Source organism: Macaca mulatta, chromosome 6, assembly GCF_049350105.2.
Source record: "Macaca mulatta isolate MMU2019108-1 chromosome 6, T2T-MMU8v2.0, whole genome shotgun sequence".
In the NCBI taxonomy this organism is placed as follows: domain Eukaryota; kingdom Metazoa; phylum Chordata; class Mammalia; order Primates; family Cercopithecidae; genus Macaca; species Macaca mulatta.
In genome coordinates, this window is record NC_133411.1 from 165,375,624 (window position 1) to 165,401,105 (window position 25,482).

A 25,482-nucleotide genomic window follows, 5' to 3' on the forward strand; every position below is an offset into this window, starting at 1 on the left:
ATGCATGTTATACAAGGGGCTGGGAATAGACCTGTCCCACCTGCCACCATTGGCACCTGCACTTGCCTTCCAAGGGCATGAGGATGGACCCCTCTTGCCTGCTGCCACCACGTGCATGTGCCTACTGAAGGATCTTGGGACTGGCCTGCCCAGCCTGGAACCACCACAGACACCCACCCACACGTGCCACTTGGGGGCCTGAGGACTGGTCCACCCAGCCAGACTCCACCACCACTTATGCCTATGTGTGCCCTTCAGGGTTCCAAGAATTGGTTCACTGCCCCTGTTACCACCACTGATACTACACATGCCACCCAGATGCTTGAGGACCCTCTGTCATCCAAACCTACCTCTGCCACTGTCAGTACCCAAGTATACCACCTGGAGGCCTAAGGACAAGCTCACTCATACTCACTACCACCAGACGTGGTATATGCTGCCAGGGACCCAAAGGCACATACCCAGCCTGCTGCCATGATTATAAGTGCTTGAACACTAGTCCAACTGGGATCCCTGTCTCAAGCAAAGCCTCACCACAGCTTTCAGTAATAACTTCGGCCCAAGCCACTTACAGCATAAGTTACAGACACCATTCATGCTAATTAAAACTGAAGAAATCATATAGAGACTACTGCACCTACCCAGAATCAAAGCCAAACATCTTACTCAATCAATACCGTAGATGCATGTAGAGGAAAAAATCTTTCCCTATGGTAGCCAAGACATAAAATAGGAAAAAGCCACTATTACACCAGATGTGCAGATAAAAGTGTAAGTTCAGGAAACATTAAAAAGCAAGAAAACATGACACCTCCAAAGGAACACAATAATTCTCCATACAAGAGCTTAACAAGGCCAGGCATGGTGGCTCATGCCTGTAATCCCAGCACTTTGGGAGGCTGTAGGCGGGTGGATCACGAAGTCAGGAGTTCAACACCAGCCTGACCAACATGGTGAAACCCCATCTCTACTAAAAATACAAAAATTAGCCAGATGTGGTGGTGTGCACCTGTAATCCCAGCTACTCGGGAGGCTGAGGCAGGAGAATTGCTTGAACCCAGGAGTCAGAAGTTGCAGTGAGCTGAGGTTGTGCCACTGCCCTCCAGCCTGGGCAACAGAGTGAGATTCTGTCTCAAAAAAAAAAAAAAAAAAAAAAAAAAAAAGCTTAACAAAAGAGAAATCTATGAAATGCCTGAAAAAGAATTCAAAGTAATATTAAAGTCAGTGAGATATAAAAGAACAAACAATACAAAAAATTCAGAAAAAAATCATAATCTGAATAAGAAATTTAACAGAGATATATATATATATCAAAATGAACCAACAGAAATCCTGGAGCTGAAGAATGTAATGAATAAAATAAAAATGGAAAGCTTTAACAGTAGACAAAATCAAGCAAAAGAAAGAATTTCTGAACTTGAAGACAGGTTTTTTTTTTGTTTGTTTTTTGTTTTTGGTTTTTTATAACCGAACTAGACAGAAAAGAAAAAGAGTGAAGAAAGTCTACCTGACATATGGGACACCATGAATATTAGAATTTTTGGAGTTCCCAAAGGAGTTGAACAAAGGCATAGAAATCCTATTTAATCATGTAATAGCTGAAAACTTTTAAATTTTTACAAAAGATATAAGCATCAAATAGAAGCTCCAAAACTCCCAAATGGATTAAACCCAACAAGATCTTCTCCAAGGCTTTTTATAGTCAAATTGTCAAAAGGCAGAGTGAGAATTCTAAAAAGCAAGAGAAAAGGCACATATGAGGGAATTCCTCATCAAACTAACAGGAGATTTCTCCATATAAACCTTACAGGTAGGAGAGAATAGAATAATATATTCAAAGTGATGAAAGAAAAATAAAAAGCTGCAGCCAAGAATACTCTACCAGGCAAATCTACTGTTCCAAAGTAAAAGGGAAATAAAATATTTCTCAGAAAAGCAAAAACTGAGGAAATTCATTAGCACAAAACCAGTCCTCCAAGAAATGCTTAAAGGAGTCTTACATCTGGATGCACGAGCATGATATCTGCTATCATAAAAACACACAAAAGTATAAAACTCACTGCTAGAGAAGATACATAAATCAAAAAGAGAAAGAAGTCAAACATCACCACTACAGAAAACCACCAAACTGCAAAAATAATAAGAGGGGAAGAATGGAACAAAGTGTATCCAAAACCAGAAAACAACTAACAAAATGACAGGAATAACTTCTATCAATAAAAACCTTGAATGCAAATGGATTGAACTTTCCACTGAAAACGTATAGACTGGTTGAATGGATTAAAATTAATAATAACTATATGCTACCTACAAGAAACTCACTTCACCTGGATAGACACATTTACGTTGCAAGTGAAGGAATGGAAAATGATATTTCATGCAAATGGAAACCAAGAGAGGCGCAGGGGTCGCTTTTCTTATATCAGATAAAACACACTTTAAATCAAAAACTGTGAAAAGAGACAAAGAAGATCATTATATAATGATAACAGGATCAATTCAGCAAGTGGATATAATTCTAAATATGCAAGCACCCAAAACCAAAGTGTCTAGGTAATATATATATAAAACAAATATTATTAGATCTAATGAGAAAGATAGACTGCTATACAGTAATAGCTCAGGACTTCAACACTGCTCTGAGCGTTGGAAAGATCATTTGCACAGAAAACAAAGACATCAGATTTATACAGTATTTCAGACATAATAGACCTAACAGATGTTTACAGAACGTTTCATTCAACAACTGGGTAATACACATTTTTCTCAACTATACATAGAATATTATCGAGGATAGACCATATGTTAGGTCACAAAACAAGTCTAGACAGTATTTTCTTTGAGAAATCAAACATATCTTGTGACTGCAATGGAAAAAATAGAAATTAACAACAGCAGGAACTTTGGAAACTTTGCAAATACATGGAAATTAAACAACATGCTTCTGGATGATCATTAGGTCAATAAAGAAATTAAGAAAATCAAAAACATTTTTGAAACAATGGAAAATGGAAACACAACATACCTAAACCTATGCAATACAGGAAAAGCAGCACTAAGAGGAAAGTTTATAGCAATAAGCACCTACATCAAAGAAAGTGGAAAGATTTCTAATAAACAACCTAATGATACACAACCTCAAAACAAGAAAAGCAGGAATAAACCAATCCCAAAATTAGAAGGAAAAGAAATAACAAAGATCACAATAGAACTAAACAAAATAGAAACTAAGAAAAAATACAAAAGATCAATAAAGTAAAAATTTGATTTTTGGTGAGATAAAATGGATAAAGCACTACTTAGACTAACCAAGAAGAAAAGAGAGAGGACTCAAATAAGTAAAATTAGAAAGAAACAAAGGAGACATTATAACTGATCTGACAGAAATGCAAGGATAAAGATCATTATAAACAACCAAACTCTAACAAATTGGAAAATCTAGAGGAAATGGATAAATTACTGGACACATAAAATGAACAAAGATTGAACCAGGAAGATACAGAAAACACGAACAGAAAAATAATGAGTAATGAAATTGAATCAGTAATTAAAAATCTTCTAACAAAGAAGAGCCCAGGACAAGATGCCTTTACTGTAGAATTCAACCAAACTTACAAAGAACTAACACTAATCCTTCTTAAACTGTTTCTAAAAATCAAAGAGAAAGGAATCCTTTCTAATGCATTTTATGAGGGCAGCATTACCCTGATTTCAAAACCAGACAAGGACACAAGATAACCGGCCAACATTTCTAATGAACATAGACTCAAAAATTCTCAACAAAATGCTAATAAACAAAATCTAACATATCAAAAAAAAATACACATAATCAAGTGTAATTTATCCCAGGGATTACAAGGATGGTTCAATATATGCAAATCAATAAATGCAGTACAGCACATCAACAGATTGAAGGACAAAAACTATATAATCCTCTCAAGAAATGCAGGAAAAGTGTTTGATAAAATTCAACATCCCTTTATGATAAGAACTCTCAACAAATTAGGCATAGGAGGAACGTACCTTGACATACTAAAGGCTGTATATGACAAACCCACAGTTATCCTCATGCTGAATGGGGAAAAGCTGAAAGCCTTTCCTGTAAGGACTGAAAAAAGACAAGGATGCCCACTTTCACCGCTCTGATTAAACATAGTACTGGAAGTTCTAGCAAGCTCATTCAGTCAGGAGGAAGAAATTAAAAGGTATCCAAATTGGAAAAGAGAAACTCAAATTGTCCCTTTTCATATAGAATGATCTTATATGTAGAAAAATCTAAATACTCCACCAGAAAACTCTTAGAAATGACAAATGAATTCAGTAAAATTTCAGGATACAAAATCAATATACAAAAAATTAGTAGTATTTCTAAACACCAAAAACAAACTAGCTGAAAAAGAAATAAAGCAGTCCCATTTATAATCGCTACCAATAAAAAATGAAATAAAATACCCAGGAACAAATTTAACCAAGGAGGTAAAAGAGCACTACAAGAAAAACTATAAAACACTGATGAAAGAAATTGAAGAGAACATAAGCAAATGGAAAAGCATCCCCTGATCATAGATAGGAAGAATTAATATTGTTAAAATGGCCATACTACCCAAACTAATCTATAGATTTAATGTAATCTCTGTCAAAATACCAATGACACTCTTCACAAAACTACAAAAAATATATATATATCTCAAAATTTGTGTGGAACCACAAAAGACTCTGAATAGCCAAACAAATACTGAGCAAAAAGAGCAAAGCTTGAAGCATCACACTACTTGATCTCAAAATATACTACAGAGCTATAGTAACCCAAATAGCATGATATTGCTATAAAAATGGACACATAGACCAGTGTAGCAGAATAGAGAATCCCAAAATGGATCAGTGTATTTGCTGCCAACAGATTTTCAAAATATGTGTACTCCATAAATATGTACAGTTGTGTATCAATGAAAATTTTTAAAAAACATAAACATAAAAATAAACGTAAATCTTTTAAGACTCTTCTAGAAGCATGTAGACTACAAACCTAATGAGAAGCACCCTACTTTAATTTCTAATTGGCTGCAGTAATTGTAAATTCTTACCAAACTATGCCCAACATGTTTTCATTTCATTAAGCAGTTATCAGTACCTGTGGTAGTCCCATTCCTAGCAAGATCAAGATTACCCTGAGTTCTTTGTAGTCGTGACATAACTCATTTTTATATAGCTATATTTTCATCTGGAGCCTGGCATCCCATTCTGGGAGGGATCCTAAAAAAAATTTTAACTTGTTGCTTGAGAACTCTTGATGCTGTTCTATAATTGGGTTTCCCTGTCATCAGAAGTAGAGGTGACTGACAGTCTGTGGCAATGACTATTGTTACCACAAAGGCTAAAAAAAGTCTTATGTCCTCTAAAAGACAGAGAGAATGATTGCATGTCTTTAAGGGGTGTATAGTGGATATAGAGATTGTGTAGCATGTATGAATCCTTTTTGAAAGTTACTCTTAATTCATAGTCATGCTCACTTGCCTTTTTGATAAACATGTCTTTCTAGAAACTATATCTGGGGATAAACTTCTCTAGTATGTAACTTCTGGAGTTCTCCAGAGTTACATAATTCATAGAATACCTGTGTATATGTGTGTGTATGGATTTTAATCATAAGGAATTGGCTCATGTGGTTATGGAGGCTGACAGGATCCCACATCTGCAGTCTGCAACCTGGAGACTCAGGAGAGCTGATGGCATAGTTCCAGTCTAAATCCAAATGCCTAAGACCCACAAAAATCAATATTTTGATCCCAGTCTCAAGGCAGGAAAAAATCCTCAAAGACAGTCAGCTTTATTTATCTATTTTAAATGATAAAATTAAATAGTATAGACATTTACTGTGTACAACAGGATTTTTAAAAAAATTATTATACTTTGAGTTCTGGGATACATGTGCAGAACATGCAGGTTTGTTACATAGGTATACACATGCCATGGTGGTTTGCTGCACCCATCAGCCCGTCATCTACATTAAGTATTTTTCCTAACGCTATCCCTATCCTAGCCCCCACCCCCTGACAGGCCCTGATATGTGATGTTCCCCTCCATGTGTTCTCATTGTTCAACTCCTACTTATTAGTGAGAACATGTGGTGTTTAGTTTTCTGTTCTTGTGTTAGTTTGCTGAGAAGGATGGTTTCCAGCTTCATCCATGTCCCTGGAAAGGACATGAACTCATCCTTTTTTTATGGCTGCATTGTATTTCATGGTGTATATGTGCCACATTTTCTTTATCCAGTCTATCATTGATGGGCATTTGGGTTGATTCCAAGTCTTTGCTATTGTGAACAGTGCCGCCATAAATATACGTGTGCATGTGTCTTTATAGTAGAATGCTTTATAATCCTTTGGGTATATACCCAGTAATGGGATTGCTGGGTCAAATGGTATTTCTGGTTCTAGATCCTTGAGGAATCGCCACACTGTCTTCCACAATGGTTGAAACAACGTGACGTTTTGATATATTTATACATTGGAGAATGGCTGAATCAAGCTAATTAACATATCTATTACCTCAGATACTTAGTTTCCAGGGTGAGAACACTTGAAATCTGTTAGCAATGTTGACCATACAATAAGTTGTTGTTAAATATGGTCATGTACAATGGATCTCTTGAATTTACTTTACCTGTCTAACCCAGAATAATGTTTAACCAAATCTCTTGGCACTCCTTTGCCTAATCAACTTGACACATACAATTAGCCATCACGGCCACTATCCCAAATAAGGCTTAATAAATATTTATGATTGGGTTCCCTATAGATTTTTAATCTTCATTGTTACCAGGCTATCTGCCCTTCTTGCTGAGGGAATTACCCCAACTCTGGATCCCTGAAAACTTCTCAGACTATTAATGATTCCCTTTTAAAAGAATGGATTGGCTGGTAGGAGGGCTGTGGGTAATACCTGGTATGGTAGTTAAAACGGCAAAGGGAGCAAATTAAGTTCATTTAACCAATTTTGGTCTCTCAGTATTTAATGATTTGTTGATTATCAGGTAAAATTATTCAACAACCATCTTACCCAGGGAAGAAAGCAGCCTCAATTTTGGCAAAGTAAAACAATCTCTTCTGCTTTCATTTTCTTCAATAGGTAGGGATATTGGGTGAGTTCTAATTTTATTCACTTTCTGCTAGGAAATGTCTAAGACAAATTTTCTGGCACACTCCCTTTCACATCTTTGTACCTGCCCTTTACCACCTGCATCCCGCATCCTCTTGACACTGGCAACTCCACCATAGTCCTCTTTTCCTCTTAGACAAGCCTCTCAGAGCATATCAAATCAAGTAAGTGCTAAATTAGTGTGGCAGAGTGTAACTGCCATAGGAAGTCAGAGAAAATAGTTTGAAGAGGAAGCAAGAAGGGGATGAATGTGGGATCTGGGGCCTGGAGGATAGATGGGGCCAGCAGTCAGTATAGGGCTGCTATTGAACATTTACAGTGTTCCAGGCACCACACTAAGCAAATCAAATGTACATGCATACACATAACCTTCCAAGAGAGATACTGTGAATACCTTTTCACAGATGGAGAAAGACCCAGGGAAGATTCTATGACTAGTAAGTGATGGGACCTGGACTCAAAAAACTGTTTTTTTAAAACCCACCCCCCCCAAACTTTTATTTTTTTTTTAGGACTCTAACACTCACACCTATGGTTTGAACTTTTGGATTCCAAAACCTGTGGTCTAAACAACAGTGTCTATGGATTTTACTAGGCAAAGGAAGGAGGGAATACATTCCAAAAAATTATTTAAGTTTAACAAAATCACAGGATCTATTATAAGCCAGTTCTTTACTAGAAAGTTACTTTTGGAATTTATTATGAGGCAGTGAATTCATCAGAGTTTGTTTCCAAACTTTCATGGAAGTCTTAGAATATAAAATGTAAATCAGCTCCCATCATTCCCCTGCTTAATATATTCCACTGGGGTCTAGTCACACAAATAATAAAAAATCCAAATTCCTGGTGGCATCTTCTTCAAGATGCTCTATTGATCCTTCTCCCTTCCCACTTCTCTGAATTCATCTCCTATTCCTCCTTACCTTGTGTAGAGGGTGTGTGACTCAACTATGATCACATTGGCTGATGCCATTCTTGGTGATCCTCAAATGTACCATACTCATTCTCCCTGTACTCAGACCTTCCCAGGACTGGCTCCCTGACTTCATCTGGGATTCTTCTTAGAGACAACTTCTTGGACCTCTAGTCTTAAGTATATCCTACCCTCTCTCCTCCTACTCTGCCTCATTCTTCTTTAGGGCACTTTATAGCTCTGCCTCTGCGATGCTCTAGGAAAAGTGAGAAGGAGAGAAAGAAGTCATGTCTTTCTTCACTGAGCAATCAGGATTCTCCACAGGTGCAGTGATTTCCCCATGCAGTATCTACTGTTCTGTTCTGAGAACACGTGGATGAAATATGGGAAGGATGTTAGAGCTTAGGAGTGCAAGCAAGAGAACAGCAATAGATGTCTCCTCTGGGCAACTACTGCTTCTCTTTACTTAAGGCTAAACATAATTGCGTAAATTGGTGACACATCTGAAATATTGGGATTATATCTGATGCTACCTTTTAGAAGGCCAATTTGGACATGATAGCTTGAGGAGATGACCAAATTAATAGGTAAGATAGCGCTAGGGCCAGGTGTATGCATACTAGCTTTCATATTTCTGAACTTATCCCTGGAAACCTCTCTCACAAGTATCAGAATGGCACTGGGCCCTTTGAAGCTGTAACTTGAAGTCTCGTAAAAGACACTGTCATGTACCACTGACAACTTTTCCAAATGAAAATAGAAGACAGGACAGGTGGCTCCCTTGGGGTGCATACCCCGTGAAGGAATCTATTCTGGGAGGGATTTTCACAGTGTGTATTTTTAATATCACTCAGGCCAGCATCTTAATCAGACTTTACTGGTGGGAAGCACTCACCTGGCAGGAGTGATTGTGATGGTAGGAATTTAATCTGAATACTTGGCATAGGCCTAATCATATTTCGCTTATTTTCTTTTATGTGTCTTCTTAAGATAAATGAGTCTCCTCCTTTATCAACAATAGCTCAGGATTTATAAGCTCACATTTTTCACCTAAGACAGGGAATGTAGCAACTTGCACTTTATTATCCATCTCTCATTTTCTTCCCTTCAAACAATCGATAAATTCCCCGCCAATGTCTCTTTTTAAAGGTTGCTTACAAGTTTCTGTTTCAGAACAATGTGCCAGCGTTGGTTTTTATCCCTAAGTCCTTTCTGAATCCGAGTGCTCATTGGGAGTGATTTGCAAGAGTTTTTGCAAGAATTTCTTCAGCAAAACTACAGTTCACCCAAGAGGGCCTAAACATAGCCTGTCTGAGTTGTGGGCATCAGTTCCTGACAACAACTGACATGAGTTGTTGTCCAGGTAGCATCTCATTCCTGTGCATCATAGAATAGAATTTTTTACAAGTACAAATGACCTTAATGTTTCTTCTATCCAACTACCTATTATGGGTGAGATGAAACAGATTCAAATGGGGATAGGTTTGTCTGTATTTGACCTGACAACTAGAGGAAGGGTTGAGAACAGAAGTGCTATACTCTTCCTATAATTCCATGGAATGTGCTTATAATTTCTCAGAAACATCCCTTAAGGATAATCTTTAATGTTTACAAGTATACAGCAATTTCCATGCTGACCTACCTGTTTTCTTGGATGGCCAGCAAGCAGAGTACTGGTCTGTGTAAGTAGTATCTCCAGAGTTTGTTAACTTTTAAGCCAGACTTGACTGTATGTGGGAGCTGTGATTTTGATTCTTTTTGGCTAATAGAGACTTTTCATCTTTAAGTCAGAATGTACTGTCTTCTCTGAGTCAGGGATTATGACATGAGATTGGGATAAAACAGATAGCTGCAATACTTGCCCCTCCCTGCTGGAAGCTTGAAGTGTAGAAAAAAAAATAATAGGAGAATATAGCCAAATATGCAGTGGTTCTTAGAACATCAGCTCTGAGTTGATTCTGAATTGCTTGTTTTTCACTAGCCAAACCAATCATATGTAGGAAAATATAGTCCTGCACCTACCCAAAGAAATAAAGAGCAGCAAAGTGCTTAAAATTGTGATTGCTTTGTCTTCTGTATCCCTAAGTGACCACCCTGTTAACCCTCCATGGGCATGTAGCTTGGGTGAAAAATAAATCCTTGTTCTTCAAAGTCACTGAGATTTGTGTTGTCTGTTACTGTAGTATATTGACTGATCAGCATGGATTGTCTGATTTAATCCTCGATGTAGAAGTTAGAATTGTCTTGACTGCCTAAATGTTCATATTCACAGCATGAGCCTTAGAAAGCGTTCCAGGAAGTGGTTGAAGCAGCACTCTAACCCTTGCAGTCTGGTTCCAAAGCTTATATTGTTAGCTGGGATATCAAAATTCTCTCTCTCATTTTCTTTCTCATTCTCTTGCACACTGTGTGTGTCTGTATGTGTGTGTGTGTGTGTGTGTGTGTGTGTGCTCCCCTGTTATTGAGGAAAGATGGTTTCTAAAGAGAATCAAGGAAGACTTCCCAAATAAATTGATAGCTAAGCTCTAAAGGAAAAGTAGAAACTAGGCAATTCAGTAGTAAAGAAAATTATACTTATTCCATGTCTGTGTGGAGGCAGGGGTAGTCCCCGTTGTTTGATTTACTCACACCCAGAAAAAGTGTAGAGCAAAGAATTCCTGTTTATGCATTACTTTTGGAAACCATGAAATATGGAAAGTGTTCAAACACAATAGCCTTGAATCTGTAAATCATTAAAAGCAACCTTATGAGATTTTATAAAACGGATGAGAAATTACAGTTTTGATCCACTGAGGCACCAAAGCAATCTGACAGTTACATATGTATAAGGTTCTCTAGCTCGCTTTCTTGCTCTTACTCACTCGCTCTCTCCCTCCCTCTCTCTCTCTCTCTCTCACACACACACACACAGAGAAAATGATCTAACCAATATATGAGCTTTAGCGTTATGGTAACTAGAGAGTAAAAAGGAAAAGAAGGAAAACTATATATCAACATCATTGGCCAAAGAAAGAAAATACGAACAAAGTTGAGATTACATGCCAAATGACAAAAAGGATCAGCAGCTGTGACCCAGACGGTGATGGGGTCATCTGGTCCTCTCCCTTGCTGTTGGGTTAATCATGCAGGACTGATGATGTCACCATTTATAATGCTCTCTGGAAAAGAAAGCCAGTAGCTGCCTCAGTAGCCTGTCACACAATTTAATTGCCTTGATCACAAAACATTCCCTGTGTCTTATTCAGGTCTGGCTTGCTTCACTCTAGAAACCCTTCATCAAGTTGGACTTTAATGGAAACAGAACATTGCCCAGCATGTCCCTTTAGTAACCCCACACAAAATGTGGACAAATAACAGTCATGTTTTAACCTCTTTACTACCTCTTTCCCCAAGCACATATCTCTAAATCAGTTCTCTTTATGGATTAGGGGAATTCCAAAGCCCATCACTGCATGTCTCTTGAACTGGATTGCTTTTTTTTTTTTCTTGGTGAACGTCATATTTCTCTTAAAAAAAAAAAAAAACCACCTTGTTAGGGTTGTATTTGTATGCTGTAAGATTCACTCATTTTAGGTATACAACTGAGTGATTTTTAGTAAATTTACTTTTATACAGCTACAACCACAATCTGATTTTAGAGCATTTCTGTCACCTCAGTAAAATCCCTTGAGTCTATTTATAGTCTTCTCCCATTCCCACTGTCAGCCCTAGGCAACCACTAATCTACTTTCTGTCTCTATAGATTTGCTTTTCTGGAAAATACATAATTGAGATCATGCAATATGTGGTCTCTTATGTTTGTCTTCTTTCATTTATCATAATTTTTGAGGTTTGTCCATGTTATAGCAGGTACCTGTATTTCATTTCTTTTGATTGCTAAATAGTATTCCATTGCATGGATGTAGAATATTTTACTTATCCATTCATCAGTTAATAGGCATTTAGGCATTTTCCACATTTTGGCTCTGATGAATTATGTTGTTGTGAACCTTTATGTATAAGTGTTTGTGGGGACATAGGTTTTCATTTATGTATAAGTGTGGGGACATAGGTTTTCATTTATGTATAAGTGTTTGTGGGGACATAGATTTTCATTTATGTATAAGTGTTTGTGGGGACATAGGTTTTAATTTATGTATAAGTGTTTGTGGGGACATAGATTTTCATTTATGTATAAGTGTTTGTGGGGACATAGGTTTTCATTTATGTATAAGTGTTTGTAGGGACATAGATTTTCATTTATGTATAAGTGTTTGTGGGGACATAGGTTTTAATTTATGTATAAGTGTTTGTGGGGACATAGATTTTCATTTATGTATAAGTGTTTGTGGGGACATAGGTTTTCATTTATGTATAAGTGTTTGTGGGGACATAGGTTTTCATTTATGTATAAGTATTTGTGGGGACATAGGTTTTCCTTTATCTTGGGCAGAGAGAGCCCAGAGGGGAATTCTGGGTCATGTGGTAACTCTGTGTTTAAATTCTTAAGAGGCAGGCCCTTTTCCAAAGTGACTGCAACATTTTATGTTCCCCTTAGTGGTATATGAGAGTGCATGATATTTCCACATTCTTGCCATCAAGTGTGCTACTCGTGTGTGTGTGTGTGTGTGTGCGCGCGTGCGTGTGTTTTGGAAACTCCCAGAAGGAAGGAATGCAATCTGCAACTCTTCTTGTCTTTTCATATAGTGTTTAGCACAGGACTGGCACACAGTAGAAGCTTAACAGTGTAGCATGACATGTGATGGTTAAGAAATTTTGTATTGGAGTTAGACTGCCAGGTTCTGTAAGCATTGGCTTCCTCTACTGTTAAATGGGGCTAATGGTGCCTACCCTTTTGAGTTACAATGAGGGTTAATGAATACATTGCAGACCATATGCTTTGTCTAACATATATGGAAATGGTAGCTTTTGTTACTAATGCTTTAAAATTCACATGGATGATCACTTTCTGAACAATCTCTAGTTTAGCCAATTTCTTTTTTTTCTCTTGCAATTAGATATTTAGGTATAGGCAATGTACTGAGCCCCCAAGATGAAATAATAAGTAGCACCTTATTTCTCATTGCAAGAAATTTGAAGTTTAGTGACTGATGACAGATATAAATGGGCAATTACAATGTATGTAGTATAAGATATAGAAGGAAATATGAGATGAAAGATATGATATGAAAAATCCCATATGACCCAGAAAAGACATTTAATCATAACCAAAGGACTGCAGAGAGGAGCAGAAGCACTGGGAAGAGTATTGCTGGCCAAGGGAAGGACATGAAACATTTACGAAGATTCAAAAAGGGAAGGGGTTTGGAAAAATCGCGAGCATGTTCTGTGACAGAGTGAAGGGAGACTGTTGAGAGACAAGGATGAAGAAGTGAGCAGGTGCAGTCATGAAGTGTGCTAAAGATTACATTAAGAAGTTTGTTCTTTACTTTTGTTGCTATCGTTCTATTAAGTGTTAATGTCTGAGGAGCTACAAAGAAGATGGTTCAATATTCCAAAGGTAGAAGTGACCATTTATAAAGAGAAGAAAGCTAGAGCAGTCTCAAACTTTATACTAGTCTAATATAGCATTTCTCAACTTAAAAAAAACATTGCCCCTCCCCCCAGAGGATGTTTAGCCATTTTTCCCTATTTGTCACCACATGAAATGTCAATATTAAAGATATATTGCATATATACTTCCTATGTAAACATATTTGCGTTTTCTAAATTAAAAGAATAAAAATTTTGTATGCCTCCAGCTCCCCAATAATTAATTTTTGTCCACTGGGGACTGTATCCCCCTGATTGGGAATACATACTCTAATAAATTGGAATCTGAAGTAGGAACAGGTATAGATGTTAAGATTTTTGTCATTCCCCATACTACCTTTCAAAATACAACTATTTGGAATGAATAAATTCTATCACTCTACAGATATTTTCTGAGCACATAATATTTGCCAAGCCATAGGAACTGAGACTACAGCAGTGAATAATACAGTCAAAAATCCCACCCCTCATGAAGATTACATTCTACTGCAATCTATATATAATTGTTTCACTCTTGGATCCAAACTAAGTAATGCCTGCCATTAAAACTGCTCCAGCAAGAGATTATCTTGAGACTTGTTTGTTAAAACAGGTCTTGGCATTTCTTTCAAGCCTGAAAATGTGCTGACAGAATTAAAAATCCATCCGATGCTGATGCAGGGGGAAAATCAGAAGAGCAAGAAAATAGCACCTTTTTCTGTTAATAGATTTTATTAGTGGGAAAAATTGTTTTACACACATATCAAAATATCAAAAATTGCACAATAGGGCTGCAACCTACTCATCTAACAGCCATCAATGTTTGCTTTTTCTGAATAAATATATGAACTCTGGGTGTTTTTACATCAGTCTTTAATCTGTACACATCCCTAGGAGTCCTGGGCATGGGGTGGATCCTGGAACAGATCAAAAATGCCTTTTCAGCAGTGTCCAGTGGAATGTGAAAAATAGCACTATCTTAAAAACAACATAATAGCAATTTCCAGCCCCATCCCACAAGAACCAACAGAAGTCCACCTCACCCAGAATTTTACAGACATCCTGGTATCTTACCCTGCACCAGTGGAAAGGCCTCTGGGACCACTGGTCACTGCCCTGCACTGGCCATGCTGAGAGAACACTGGTCCCCACCACATGATCCCTGGAGTTCAAATGTTCTGCCGCTCCTGGAGAAGGGAAACTTTGGTGAGGTTACAGCCATTTCCTTTGGAAGCCTTAACCCCTCCTTGGGACACTGGAAGGAAAATGGTCTCTAGACTTCATGGGAGGCACAGATCTTTTGTCTACCGCCCCCTACCCATCCCAGTGGGAAAATATCTCCTCTTCTTCTTGCCTCCTTTCCCAGAACATCTAGCACAGTTCATTCAATGAGATTCAATTAGATTATAAAAGATAGGAAACCCCACTGCTGTTAGGCTACTGCTGCTTCATTCTCAAAATCTCTAAGTCAAGGAATTACAAAGCCCAAGAACCTGTTTGAAATGGTGACAAAAGGAGTCAAGGGCAGGAGATATGAGGAAAGAAAGAAGTTATGTGGAAAGAACCAATATTTCAGTCTATTATCCTGCTACTCAGAATTCTCTTTATTCTGTACTCATCTTCTAGAAAACTATGCAAAACAATTAACCAGTCTAGACCAGACAAAGAATGAGGAGCAAATGCTGTAGTCCTTGGACCAGCCCAGAGGGTGGTTCCCCAGATTCCACCTACCTGTGCCCCTGTTCCTCTGCCCCTAGCCACTGCCTTTTCTGAAAGATCTAACTGAGGGCTTAGGGGAGACTAAATTAGACTGAGAAAATAATAGGATTTGCTCTTGTGTTTTTGAAAACTCCTATTCTGAGTGAGTACCACACCCAGTATGGGAATCGTCACTGGTGATCCTGCAATGAGCAGGGCTTTCAGAATTCTTATCTTCACTGGGATTACAGTGGGAGCCTGGCCTCCTCCTTCTATCTCAGATGTACCTTACAGACTTCAGGTAAGCACTTCATTGGACAGCACTCATCCAGTCAAGACCTGCTATTCCCCTATTGGGCTACTATAATTTTCATGCTTGCCCTAATGAAAATTAGTTTCACCATTTAAAGAGGAAAGTAAAATATCATCTATTTTTCTACATACTTTTTCTAATTATTCTAGGAATGATATTCTCTCTCCTTTTTTTTTTTTTTTTTTTTTTTTTTTTTTTTTTTTGAGATGGTGTCTCGCTCTGTTGCCCAGGCTGGAGTGCAGTGGCACAATATTGGCTCACTGCAAACTCTGCCTCCTGTGTTCATGCCATTCTCCTGCCTCAGCCTCCCGAGTAGCTGGGACTACAGGCACCCAATACCACGCCCGGCTAATTTTTTGTAGTTTTAGTAGAGACGGGATTTCACTGTGTTAGCCAGGATGCTCTCAATCTCCTGACCTCGTGATCCACCCGCCTCAACCTCCCAAAGTGCTGGGATTACAGGCATGAGCCACCGTGCCCAGCCCTCCCTCTTTAGTTTTTTGGACAGAGAATTTTGCTGTTGCCCAGGCTGGAGTGCATTGACGTAATCATAGCTCACATTCCTGGGCTCAAGTGATCTTCCTGCCATAGCCTCCTGAGTAGCTGGAACTACAGGCATGTGCTACCATAACCAGCTAATTTTTATTTTTGTTTTTTTAAGAGATGGTATCTTGCTATGCTGCCCAGGTTGCTCTTAAACTCCTGGCCTCAAGAAATCTTCCTGCCTCAGCCTCTCAAAGTGCTGCAATTACAAGCATGAACCATTGGGCCCGGTCTGATTCTCAATCTTCTAAATACCTCTTTTACATCTTATTGGGAGAGAAGCTGTAGTTCATAATTGACCTAAAACTCCAATCTTAATAATACCCAAAACTTCTTATGCAGTAAAAGGTGAAATGTTTTTTAGTAAAGGTGATATCAAGGTACTTTGATGGGTTTCCAATCCAGCCTGATTGTTCCAAAGCTAGAAAGGAGACTATAAACGTGGGAACATATTAACATTTAGTTGGCTACTCTAATAGCTTTGTATTATATTTTGGAAATAGAGGCCAGTAACACAAATTCACACTATTTGATAGACCTTTCCCACCAAATACCATTAGGCAGACCTAGAGACAGGGAAGTAGGCTAGAAAAGTGAAACTGATCATGAGCAAGAATAGGAAATCCTGTAAGTGGAAAAATGATAGAGATTTGGTACATTTGGGATAAGTTTGCTGCCATGAGATATATGTGAGGGAAGATTAAATTACTTACTGCAAAAAGAATTACTTGGCTTGGATTGGATTTATATTTCTTGAACTGTGGTCATTTCTGTACCTTCTTCACTGTTCTTATTTTGCTATTACAGACTGTCTTACAGGGTGGGATTTGGAGGGGCCTTCTCTTCTTGTAACTTGTCATGGCACATAGCACTTGATTATATACACAGTGGGTTCTCCAAAAATAGCAGAAGATTCCTTCTGATTATGTCTAGGGGTGGGCAAATTTTGGGTTGTAGTTAGGATCCCCTAGACCCTGGGAAGGTATAACAAAAGTACCATAAAAATGGATGGTGTTAGGCTTAGGATTAAAGATGGTTCTATCTGTTAATATTGCTGACTGCAGTTACCCAATAAGCTAAAATAAAAGTGACATTAATAAGAAACCCAGCAGTAACCATAATGACATTACTTTTGTGTATATTGAGGATTGGGTTACCCTTAGCTATTATCCTAATGGCTATAAATATAAAGTCTCAATTGGAAAGAGTTGAGTTCAAAGTCATTGTTCTGTCTTTAGCTAGCCGTGTAATTTTGAGTGAGTTACTTAACAACAAATTTGCTCACTTGTAAAATAAGGAAAATAATAACTATCTCATAAGAACATTGAAGAGATGACATGGGATAATTTATATATAGCACTTAGTACATGAGATATAGTGTACATTCTAGATAAGTGTTGATTTTTAAAATAAATCAAGGAAAGCTTTATTTTTTGTTACTTAAGGGCTTTTATTTAAATTACTATTGGTGTTTCTAGAAGATTTTAGAAAATTAGAACATACAGACCAGGCATGGTGGCTCATGCTTGTAATTCCAGCACTTTGGGAGGCTGAGGCGGACGGATCACCTGAGGTCATGAGTTTGAGACCAGCCTGGCCAACATGGTGAAACCCCGTCACTACTAAAAATGCAAAAATTAGCCAGGCATGGTGGCCTGCATCTGTGATCTCAGCTACTCAGGAGACTGAGGTAAGAGAATCTCTTGAACCTGGAAGGTGGAGGTTGCAGTGAGCTGAGATCATGCCATTGCACTCCAGCCTGGGCGACAAGAGCAAAAAAACTCTGTCTCAAAAGAAAGAAAGAGAGAAAGAGAGAAAGAGAGAGAGAGAGAGAGAGAGAGAGTACAGATAAGCAAAAAGAGGAAAGTAGAAAGCACTCATAACTCAGACATACAAAGATATTAAATATCAACATTCGAGTATATTTTCCCCTAGAATTTTTCTCCAATAAAATTTCCTTGAGAATTTTTTGTTATACCCACATGAGTATATGTGTATATATGTATCAATGTGTATATATATTAAACAGTTATTTTTAAGTGGTCTCTCTCTCTCTCTCTATATATATATATATACACACACATATATATATATATTTCCTCAACTGATTGCTTCAGTCAATAATGCATCATGAATATTTACCTGCACTCTTACATATTCCTCTGCAAGAACTACGTCATTTTCCCTTATAGTATGTTCAATTATTTTAACATGCGACTTTCGATAGTTTTTTTTCTTTCTCTTGTTAAGTGACATGGTGATGAACAACTCTAAAGCTAAATACTTTCACATTTACACAGTTATTTCCTTAGGATGAAATCCAAGAACTAACATAATAATTTTCGGTAACAATGAAGGAACTGAGGTAAATCGTGAAAAGCACAGAGTATAGTAAGTCAGTCATCAATAAATGGGGGAGGAAAGGGGCTATACGTATGTAGTGTAAGAAAAGAAGTTGTTCGGAATAGACTTGCTGTAGTACCCCAAATGTAATCTTTTGTTTAAGAATATTTAGGAGTTCTTGTTTGTTTTGTAATCGTATCATGCATGTAATCATATGCGTGTAAACATATCAATGTCTTCTGACCTCAGTGGGGAAAAATGTCAACATAACATGCAGACAGATGAAGCAGCATAGTCAGTTTATAGAAGTCAGGTTTAGTATGTGTTTCTGTGAAAAGGTTTGCCTCTCCAGCTATCAGAAATGAGGACTAACAATCCCAAACACAAGCTAATCTGTCTGTCTCTTTTGGGAGGGTTGGAGGTGCCTTTGGACATCCGTATTGTCATCTTTCCCTTTGTTGCAGGTTCCACCTGCTACGGGTGAGACACATGCCATGTCCCCCAGCCTGTTGCCTCTCACACTGGGTTTGATTGCCCAGTTGGGTTCTCTTGGCAGAACTGTCTCCATGAGTGCCAGAATAGAAATATACAGATGGCATGCTATCCGTGGAGGAACAATTTTGACCTGCAGGATCTGTTCTGATCCATAGGCTGAAGCACATTTATGAAAACAGAATGGGGAAAAGTACCCATTTTCCACTTGGTCATCCAACTCCCTGTGTGGCATCCATACTGAACGTGTTGAGATATACAGCACAATGGCAATGGCAGACAGAAGAAGCTTCAGGAGGCTGAAATAACATAGATAACATAGTGAGGTAGGTTGGGTGGAGACTGTGCAAACTAGAGACCGTATGGTGTGTCTAGGCAGGGGCGGCTGCTGCTCACCTCAGCGGACTCTGGCAATGGGAGAGCAGGCCCAGCATGGCCATTCCTGTTTAACTGGAGAAACTAGAAACCTGGATTTTTCATTCATATATTTTGCTTTTCAAATGTTATTAGAAAATAGAGGAACACATAAGAAATAACAAAGCATGTTCATAGTGTGTGTGTATATACACCAAACACACACATGCATGCTCATACACACACACACACACATTCCTGGGAGGAGAAAAAACACGGTGGAGGGATGAAAATAGAAATTTGACTTATTTGAATATTTGTTATTTTGTAGATTTGACTTTGGTGCCACATACATAGTTTACATAAAACAAAATTGGACTTTAAAAAAGCTGTCATGAAAAAATGAGAAGAAAAAATGAAACAAATCTCACTGGGTATTGTGTTAACAGAATAACCCCACAGAAAGGAATTATTTCAAGTGACTTTGAAATTCCACGGTTTGACTATATTTTCCTAGTAGGATATACTTTAAAGGTTTTTAAAAACTGACAAATTCTACATTGTTTTTTTATTAACCATAATGTTAGTGCAGTAGTGACGCTGGTGTTCTGAAACTATTCTGTGTGTGTTGTGAGTTAAATGAATAATCGTGTTGGTATTATTCAGAAAAGGGATTTTTGGTATGAAAGAAAGGTAGTAACATGATAAAATCCATGAGATAAAATGGAAATCTTCAAGTCCTGAATTTGAGTTGAAGTTTCATGTTAAATCATATTATTTTTAGTAAACACACAACACACACACACCTTATTTTCCAGCTCTTTCCGCAGAAACAAAGGCTCACCCAGTAACAATCAGTATCCAAAGGTCCCAGTTGTGGTTTCTAAATACCAGTTCTCACTGAAATGAACCAGGGCTTCTTATTAAAAATGGCTGATTACAGTCATGGGGAAGGACTGTAGGATTACCCTGTAACATCTCACATAGAAGAGAGACGTCCATCAAAGACTACGTGGTTGTATTAAAAGGGTGCAGCAGTCAACTGGAAAAAACTCCTTTACTGAACTAGGGAAATTAGAAAATTATAATAATAATAATTGGGCTATAATGAAACAAGTGAAAATGTTTATAGTCATAGTTAAAAAGTAGAATCCTCATTGGTTTGGAAGATACTAGGTGGAAGATGTTAGTTAGCCAATTCAGTATTTTAAAGATCAACAATAAAGGAGGGAAAATCCAGCTCTGTCAATTCCTCTGTCAACTATAATTTAGAGTTAGCAAATAGTTGATGAGATGAAAGTAAATTAAGAATAATAGAATTGGCCGGGCGCGGTGGCTCAAGCCTGTAATCCCAGCACTTTGGGAGGCCGAGACGGGCGGATCACGAGGTCAGGAGATCGAGACCATCCTGGCTAACACGGTGAAACCCCGTCTCTACTAAAAAATACAAAAAAACTAGCCGGGCGTGGTGGCGGCGCCTGTAGTCCCAGCTACTCGGGAGGCTGAGGCAGGAGAATGGCGGGAACCCGGGAGGCGGAGCTTGCAGTGAGCTGAGATCCGGCCACTGTACTCCAGCCCGGGAGACAGAGCGAGACTCCATCTCAAAAGAATAATAGAATTGTGATATAACCAGTTTGAAACCTCTAGTGAAATCGTCGGTCCTCTAGGCAAAGACTACGTTGGCTGATAACTTCATGGCAAAAAATATTATGTGCCTACTGATAGAAGAATATCCCATGAATTAAGTAAAAAATGTCCCTCACTCCACCTCAAAGATGTTCATGTATAATCTCAGAACCCATGAATGTATTACATTACATGGAAAAGGGGAATTGAGATTGCAGATAGAATTACAGTTACTGATCAGGTGATCTTAAAATGGGGAGATTATCCTGGGTTATCCAGATGTGCCCAGTGAAATCACAAGGGTCCTTGAGAATGGAAGAAGGATGCAGAAGATTCAGTGTCAGAGTGATTTTATGTGAGAAAAACTCAAATCAGCCACTGCTGACTTTGGAGATAGAAGTGAGGCCATGAACCCAGGAGCCAGAAAGAGCAAGGAAATTGATTCTCCCTTTAGAGCCTCCGGAAACGGACATAGCCCTTCTGACCCCTTGATTTTAGCCCATTGTGTCCTGGTCAGACTGCTAACACACAGAACTGTAAGATAATAAATCTGTGTTGTTTTAAGCCACCAAGTTGTATTATTTGTTAGTGTAACAATAGAAAACTAATATACCCCATTTCCTAGGATATATTCTTTCTAGAAAATTGCACCTGAGTCTGATTAAGCTTCTTGATGTAACTACCAATTTATAGGAAACATAACGAATAGAGGAACACATTATATGAAAGTATGGGAATGTTCAGCAAAATCTGAACTCTGGGTAATTCTATTTTTAAAATGACATTTATCAAATAAAGTATATGTGTATATATTTGTATATGTGTGGATGTATGAGAGAGAAAATGACTGGAAATTTTAGGAACTGATCTAGTATTTTATGTAGCAAACAATTGCTGTAGGGAACTTAATTCAAAAAAGCAAATTATAGAGAAAAAAAGTATTAGTGAAATTTGAACATTGACACTGGGTGTTTGATATTAAGGAATGATTGTTACTTCTCAAGTATGTGTGTGGTAATGGGATTATGGTTATATTTAAACAAAGAAGGGGAGCGTAGGTGGCCATAATAGATAATAATAGCCATAAATTGATAATTGTTGAAGATGAGTGATAGGTACATATGTGTTTGCTATCTGTTCTTTCTACTTTTGCATTCATTATTTCCATAACAAAATATTTTTAAAAAATATTAGCAACTAACTTGACTCTTTAAATGTTTGTGACTCAAACACACATGTCCAAAGTCTGGATTTAACCAACAGGCTGCCAGCTTGAAATATCTGTAGAGTTTTGGAAATAGGATCTTTTACTTTTCCTGGAGTATTATCCTTTTCTCTCCTCCTACTTACCTTCTCCCTCCATTCTTTCTGTGCTGCCTAGCAAAATTGCCCCCTGCCCCAATCTGTATATGTGGATGACTAGAGGGCATTCAAATTGCTTGGAATAGAATTTTCTCAGAAAGAGTGAAAAAGATAATATGCATAACTGCATTGAACAATACCTCCTAATATTTTACATGTTCTTTGAATACTTGTCCTCATTCCATGCCTTCAAAAAAAAATAGGCAATAACTTTCCATTTTTGACAGCCTGAGGTGTTTTGAAATTTTGGCTAATCGTATCTTCCTTGTTATCTCTGTGTTCTATTTCAGGATGGAATGGGAAACCTGAGGATCACAGAAAAAGGTCTAAAGCTAGAAGGAGACTCCGAATTCTTACAACCTCTCTACGCCAAAGAAATCCAGTCCCGACCAGTAAGTTTCTGCTGAGAGAAGAAGGTGTTATTGTTGTTCTAGAATCTGAATCTAGAGGAATTGATCGTGCTATCAGCTGGGTACAGAGGACTGGGATGGGGAGTAATGCTGGTAGTAAGATGAATTCGCTTTCACTTCTGAATCTTTGAGTATCATCACAGCAGTGGTAATGTAAGCAAGTGAGATGACCTCTCTGAGCCTCTTTCCACTCCTGGTGAATAGAAGGTAACAACCCCATGCTACCCAACTTTATAGATTGTGTCGCAAATAAGGCAAGACAGCAAATGTGGAAAAGCCATAAATAGTATACAAATGCATGATAATATTGCTGTTTATTTTATTCATCAAGTGCTTCAAAGCCATTTTTAGAAACACAGAACTAAAGAATTAGAATTTTGTTTTTCATTACGACTTTACACTATGTAGCCGGTGTTGGTTAGGATCAATTCAATATCAGGCTGAGTGCAGTGGCTCACACCTGTAATTCCAGCACTTTGGGAGGCCAAAGTGGGCAGATCACCTGAGATAGGAATTTGAGACCAGCCTGGACAACATAGTGAAACGTCGTCTTTACTAAAAATACAAAAATTTGCCAAGTATAGTGGTGAGCATCTGTAGTCTCAGCTACTGGGGAGGCTGAGGAAGGAGAATTGCTTGAACCCAGGAGGTGCAGGCTGCAGTGAGCCGAGATCACGCCACTGCACTCCAGCCGGGGCAACAGAGCAAGGCTCTGTTGGAGCAAGGCTCCATCTCAATAATAATAATAATAATAATAATAATAATTCAGTATCAACAGCTACATTCTGAAATGATATTTAAATAATCACAACAGAGTGTGTACCCTGTTCTAGGCATATTGCTGTTTTGCATGCAGTCTCATTATCTAATTTAGTTCACAGATTTGTCCACTGAGGTGGGGACTATTGCTGCCTCTATTTTGTAGATTAAACAACTGAGGCTTGGAGAAGTTTCATGTCAAAAGCTTCATACTTGTAGCAGGACAGAGATTTCAAGCCTTCTCTGTTAACCATTATTTCCTACATAAGCCTTTTCTTTCATTCCTTCTTTTCTTTCTTGTTGCTGTAGCAGTGATTCCTACATATATACCTTACCTTTATTAACCACTGTTATTCCAAATTGTGTGGAGTTCTTTTAGTGGTTTTGTTTTTTGGTTGGTTGGTTTCGTTTGTTTAGTTTTTATTTTTGTTTTTTAGTGGGGTGATAGAATTTGCTGCTGAAAAGGATTATTAATGCATTTGCTCTGCCTCGGATTGATCCCCCTTCACCTGCGAGCATAACGTGAAAGTTCCCCCAAAGCATTACCTGCATTGTGTGCATTGATTAGCATAATTATGGAAATTCAGCAACTTGGTGCAGTGGCTAATTTTATCTGAATGTTATCCAAAGTCTTGAATTGTATTAAACTAGTGCCACTACTAAATTTCAAATAGATTTACTTTCTTGTGTGCTTAGTAAAAGAGAGGGAGTCAGGATGTTAAAACCATCCAAAATAGCAAATGAATTTGGCCATCCAATGATTATTTATAAAATGTAACTGGAACCTATAGTACATTGTCTTGGGTACTTAAAGTACACAGAGTATTGTGAACATATTTACTGTCATTGAGAAACCTATACCCTAGAAGGAGTAATGAGGTGACCCTGTAACGTGGAGAGTCAGATGATAATTCTGCCTTGGACAGAATAGAGACAGTTTTAAGCATTTAAGAAATACCTGTTCTATGCATTGCTCTTAATTTATATCTTGTTTTCCCAACCTGGCAATTTGGTTGGTTGTCATAGACCTGTTTCTAGTTGAACTTTAGACAAATAGTCTTACCTGTATTAAACTTGTTTAACTCACTAGTTTAGTTTGGTCATTTCTCTCAATGGATGTTGGCGTACGTTTTCTGTAAAGGGCCAGAAAGTAAATATTTTAGTTTTATTTTAAACTTTTTTTTTTCTTTTTTACAGCTCTCAAAACTTAAACAGCATTCTTAGTTTGGGAGTCATACAAAAATAGGCCACAGGCTGTCATTCACCAACCCTTCTAATCTATATTAGGAATAATTCCATAAATATATAAATGCTGTTATTAGACTGGAAGTGGTAAAAGGTAGATTTTAAAACATAAGAAGAACAGCTGATATGTGTTGAGTAAAGCATTCTGAAATAAGTTTCCTTGGTAAAGAATTAGTCATGTCAAGATATTAGGAAATGTGTTTTAGAAGACTTGAAAACAGGGTACTGGGTGCATCTGTTGGGTCTGTATGCAGAAATTGCATGTCTAGCAAATGTGTTAGCCAGCCTCTCTGGAAATTGACAGACAACTGATCTCAACGGAGAGATACACCTGCTTGTAAGTTTAAAAAGTAATAATTACTTACTTTTACATTTAATTACTTACTTTAATACTGAAATATATGAGCTATATGCAGTGCTTTCAAATCACTGTTTAAAGAAAATAAAAAGCCCTCAAATTCACTATTTTCCATTGTTTTTAATAACTTTTTTCAAAAATAGTGAAGTTTTATAGCCTTGTATGTTTCTAATAACAAAAGAAATATCTTCTAACGGAAGGAAAGAAGACACACAGATATGCAAACATAATAAAATCCATAAGTCATGTGAGCTCTACCTGAAACCTGTGCCCAAATTCACTCGCCCTTCTGCATCACACACCACACCTTAGGCCAAGCCACCATCCATTCTCACTTGCACTATTACAACAGTCTCTTCACTGCCTGCTGCCTTACGCTTTTAGCCTCATTATACAA

General features: G+C 37.8%; 1 protein-coding gene across 2 annotated transcripts in view; it reads left to right on the forward strand.

Annotated features, from left to right (window-relative positions):
• The window catches only part of SGCD (sarcoglycan delta), a 420,259-nt gene that overhangs the window by 163,223 nt on the left and 231,554 nt on the right, over positions 1-25,482 (forward strand). For both annotated transcript variants that reach the window (XM_001113209.5, XM_015141314.3), the window contains one exon: positions 22,604-22,705. In XM_001113209.5, coding sequence (XP_001113209.4) covers positions 22,604-22,705 — 102 coding nt within the window. The remainder of the gene's footprint in view (positions 1-22,603; positions 22,706-25,482) is intronic.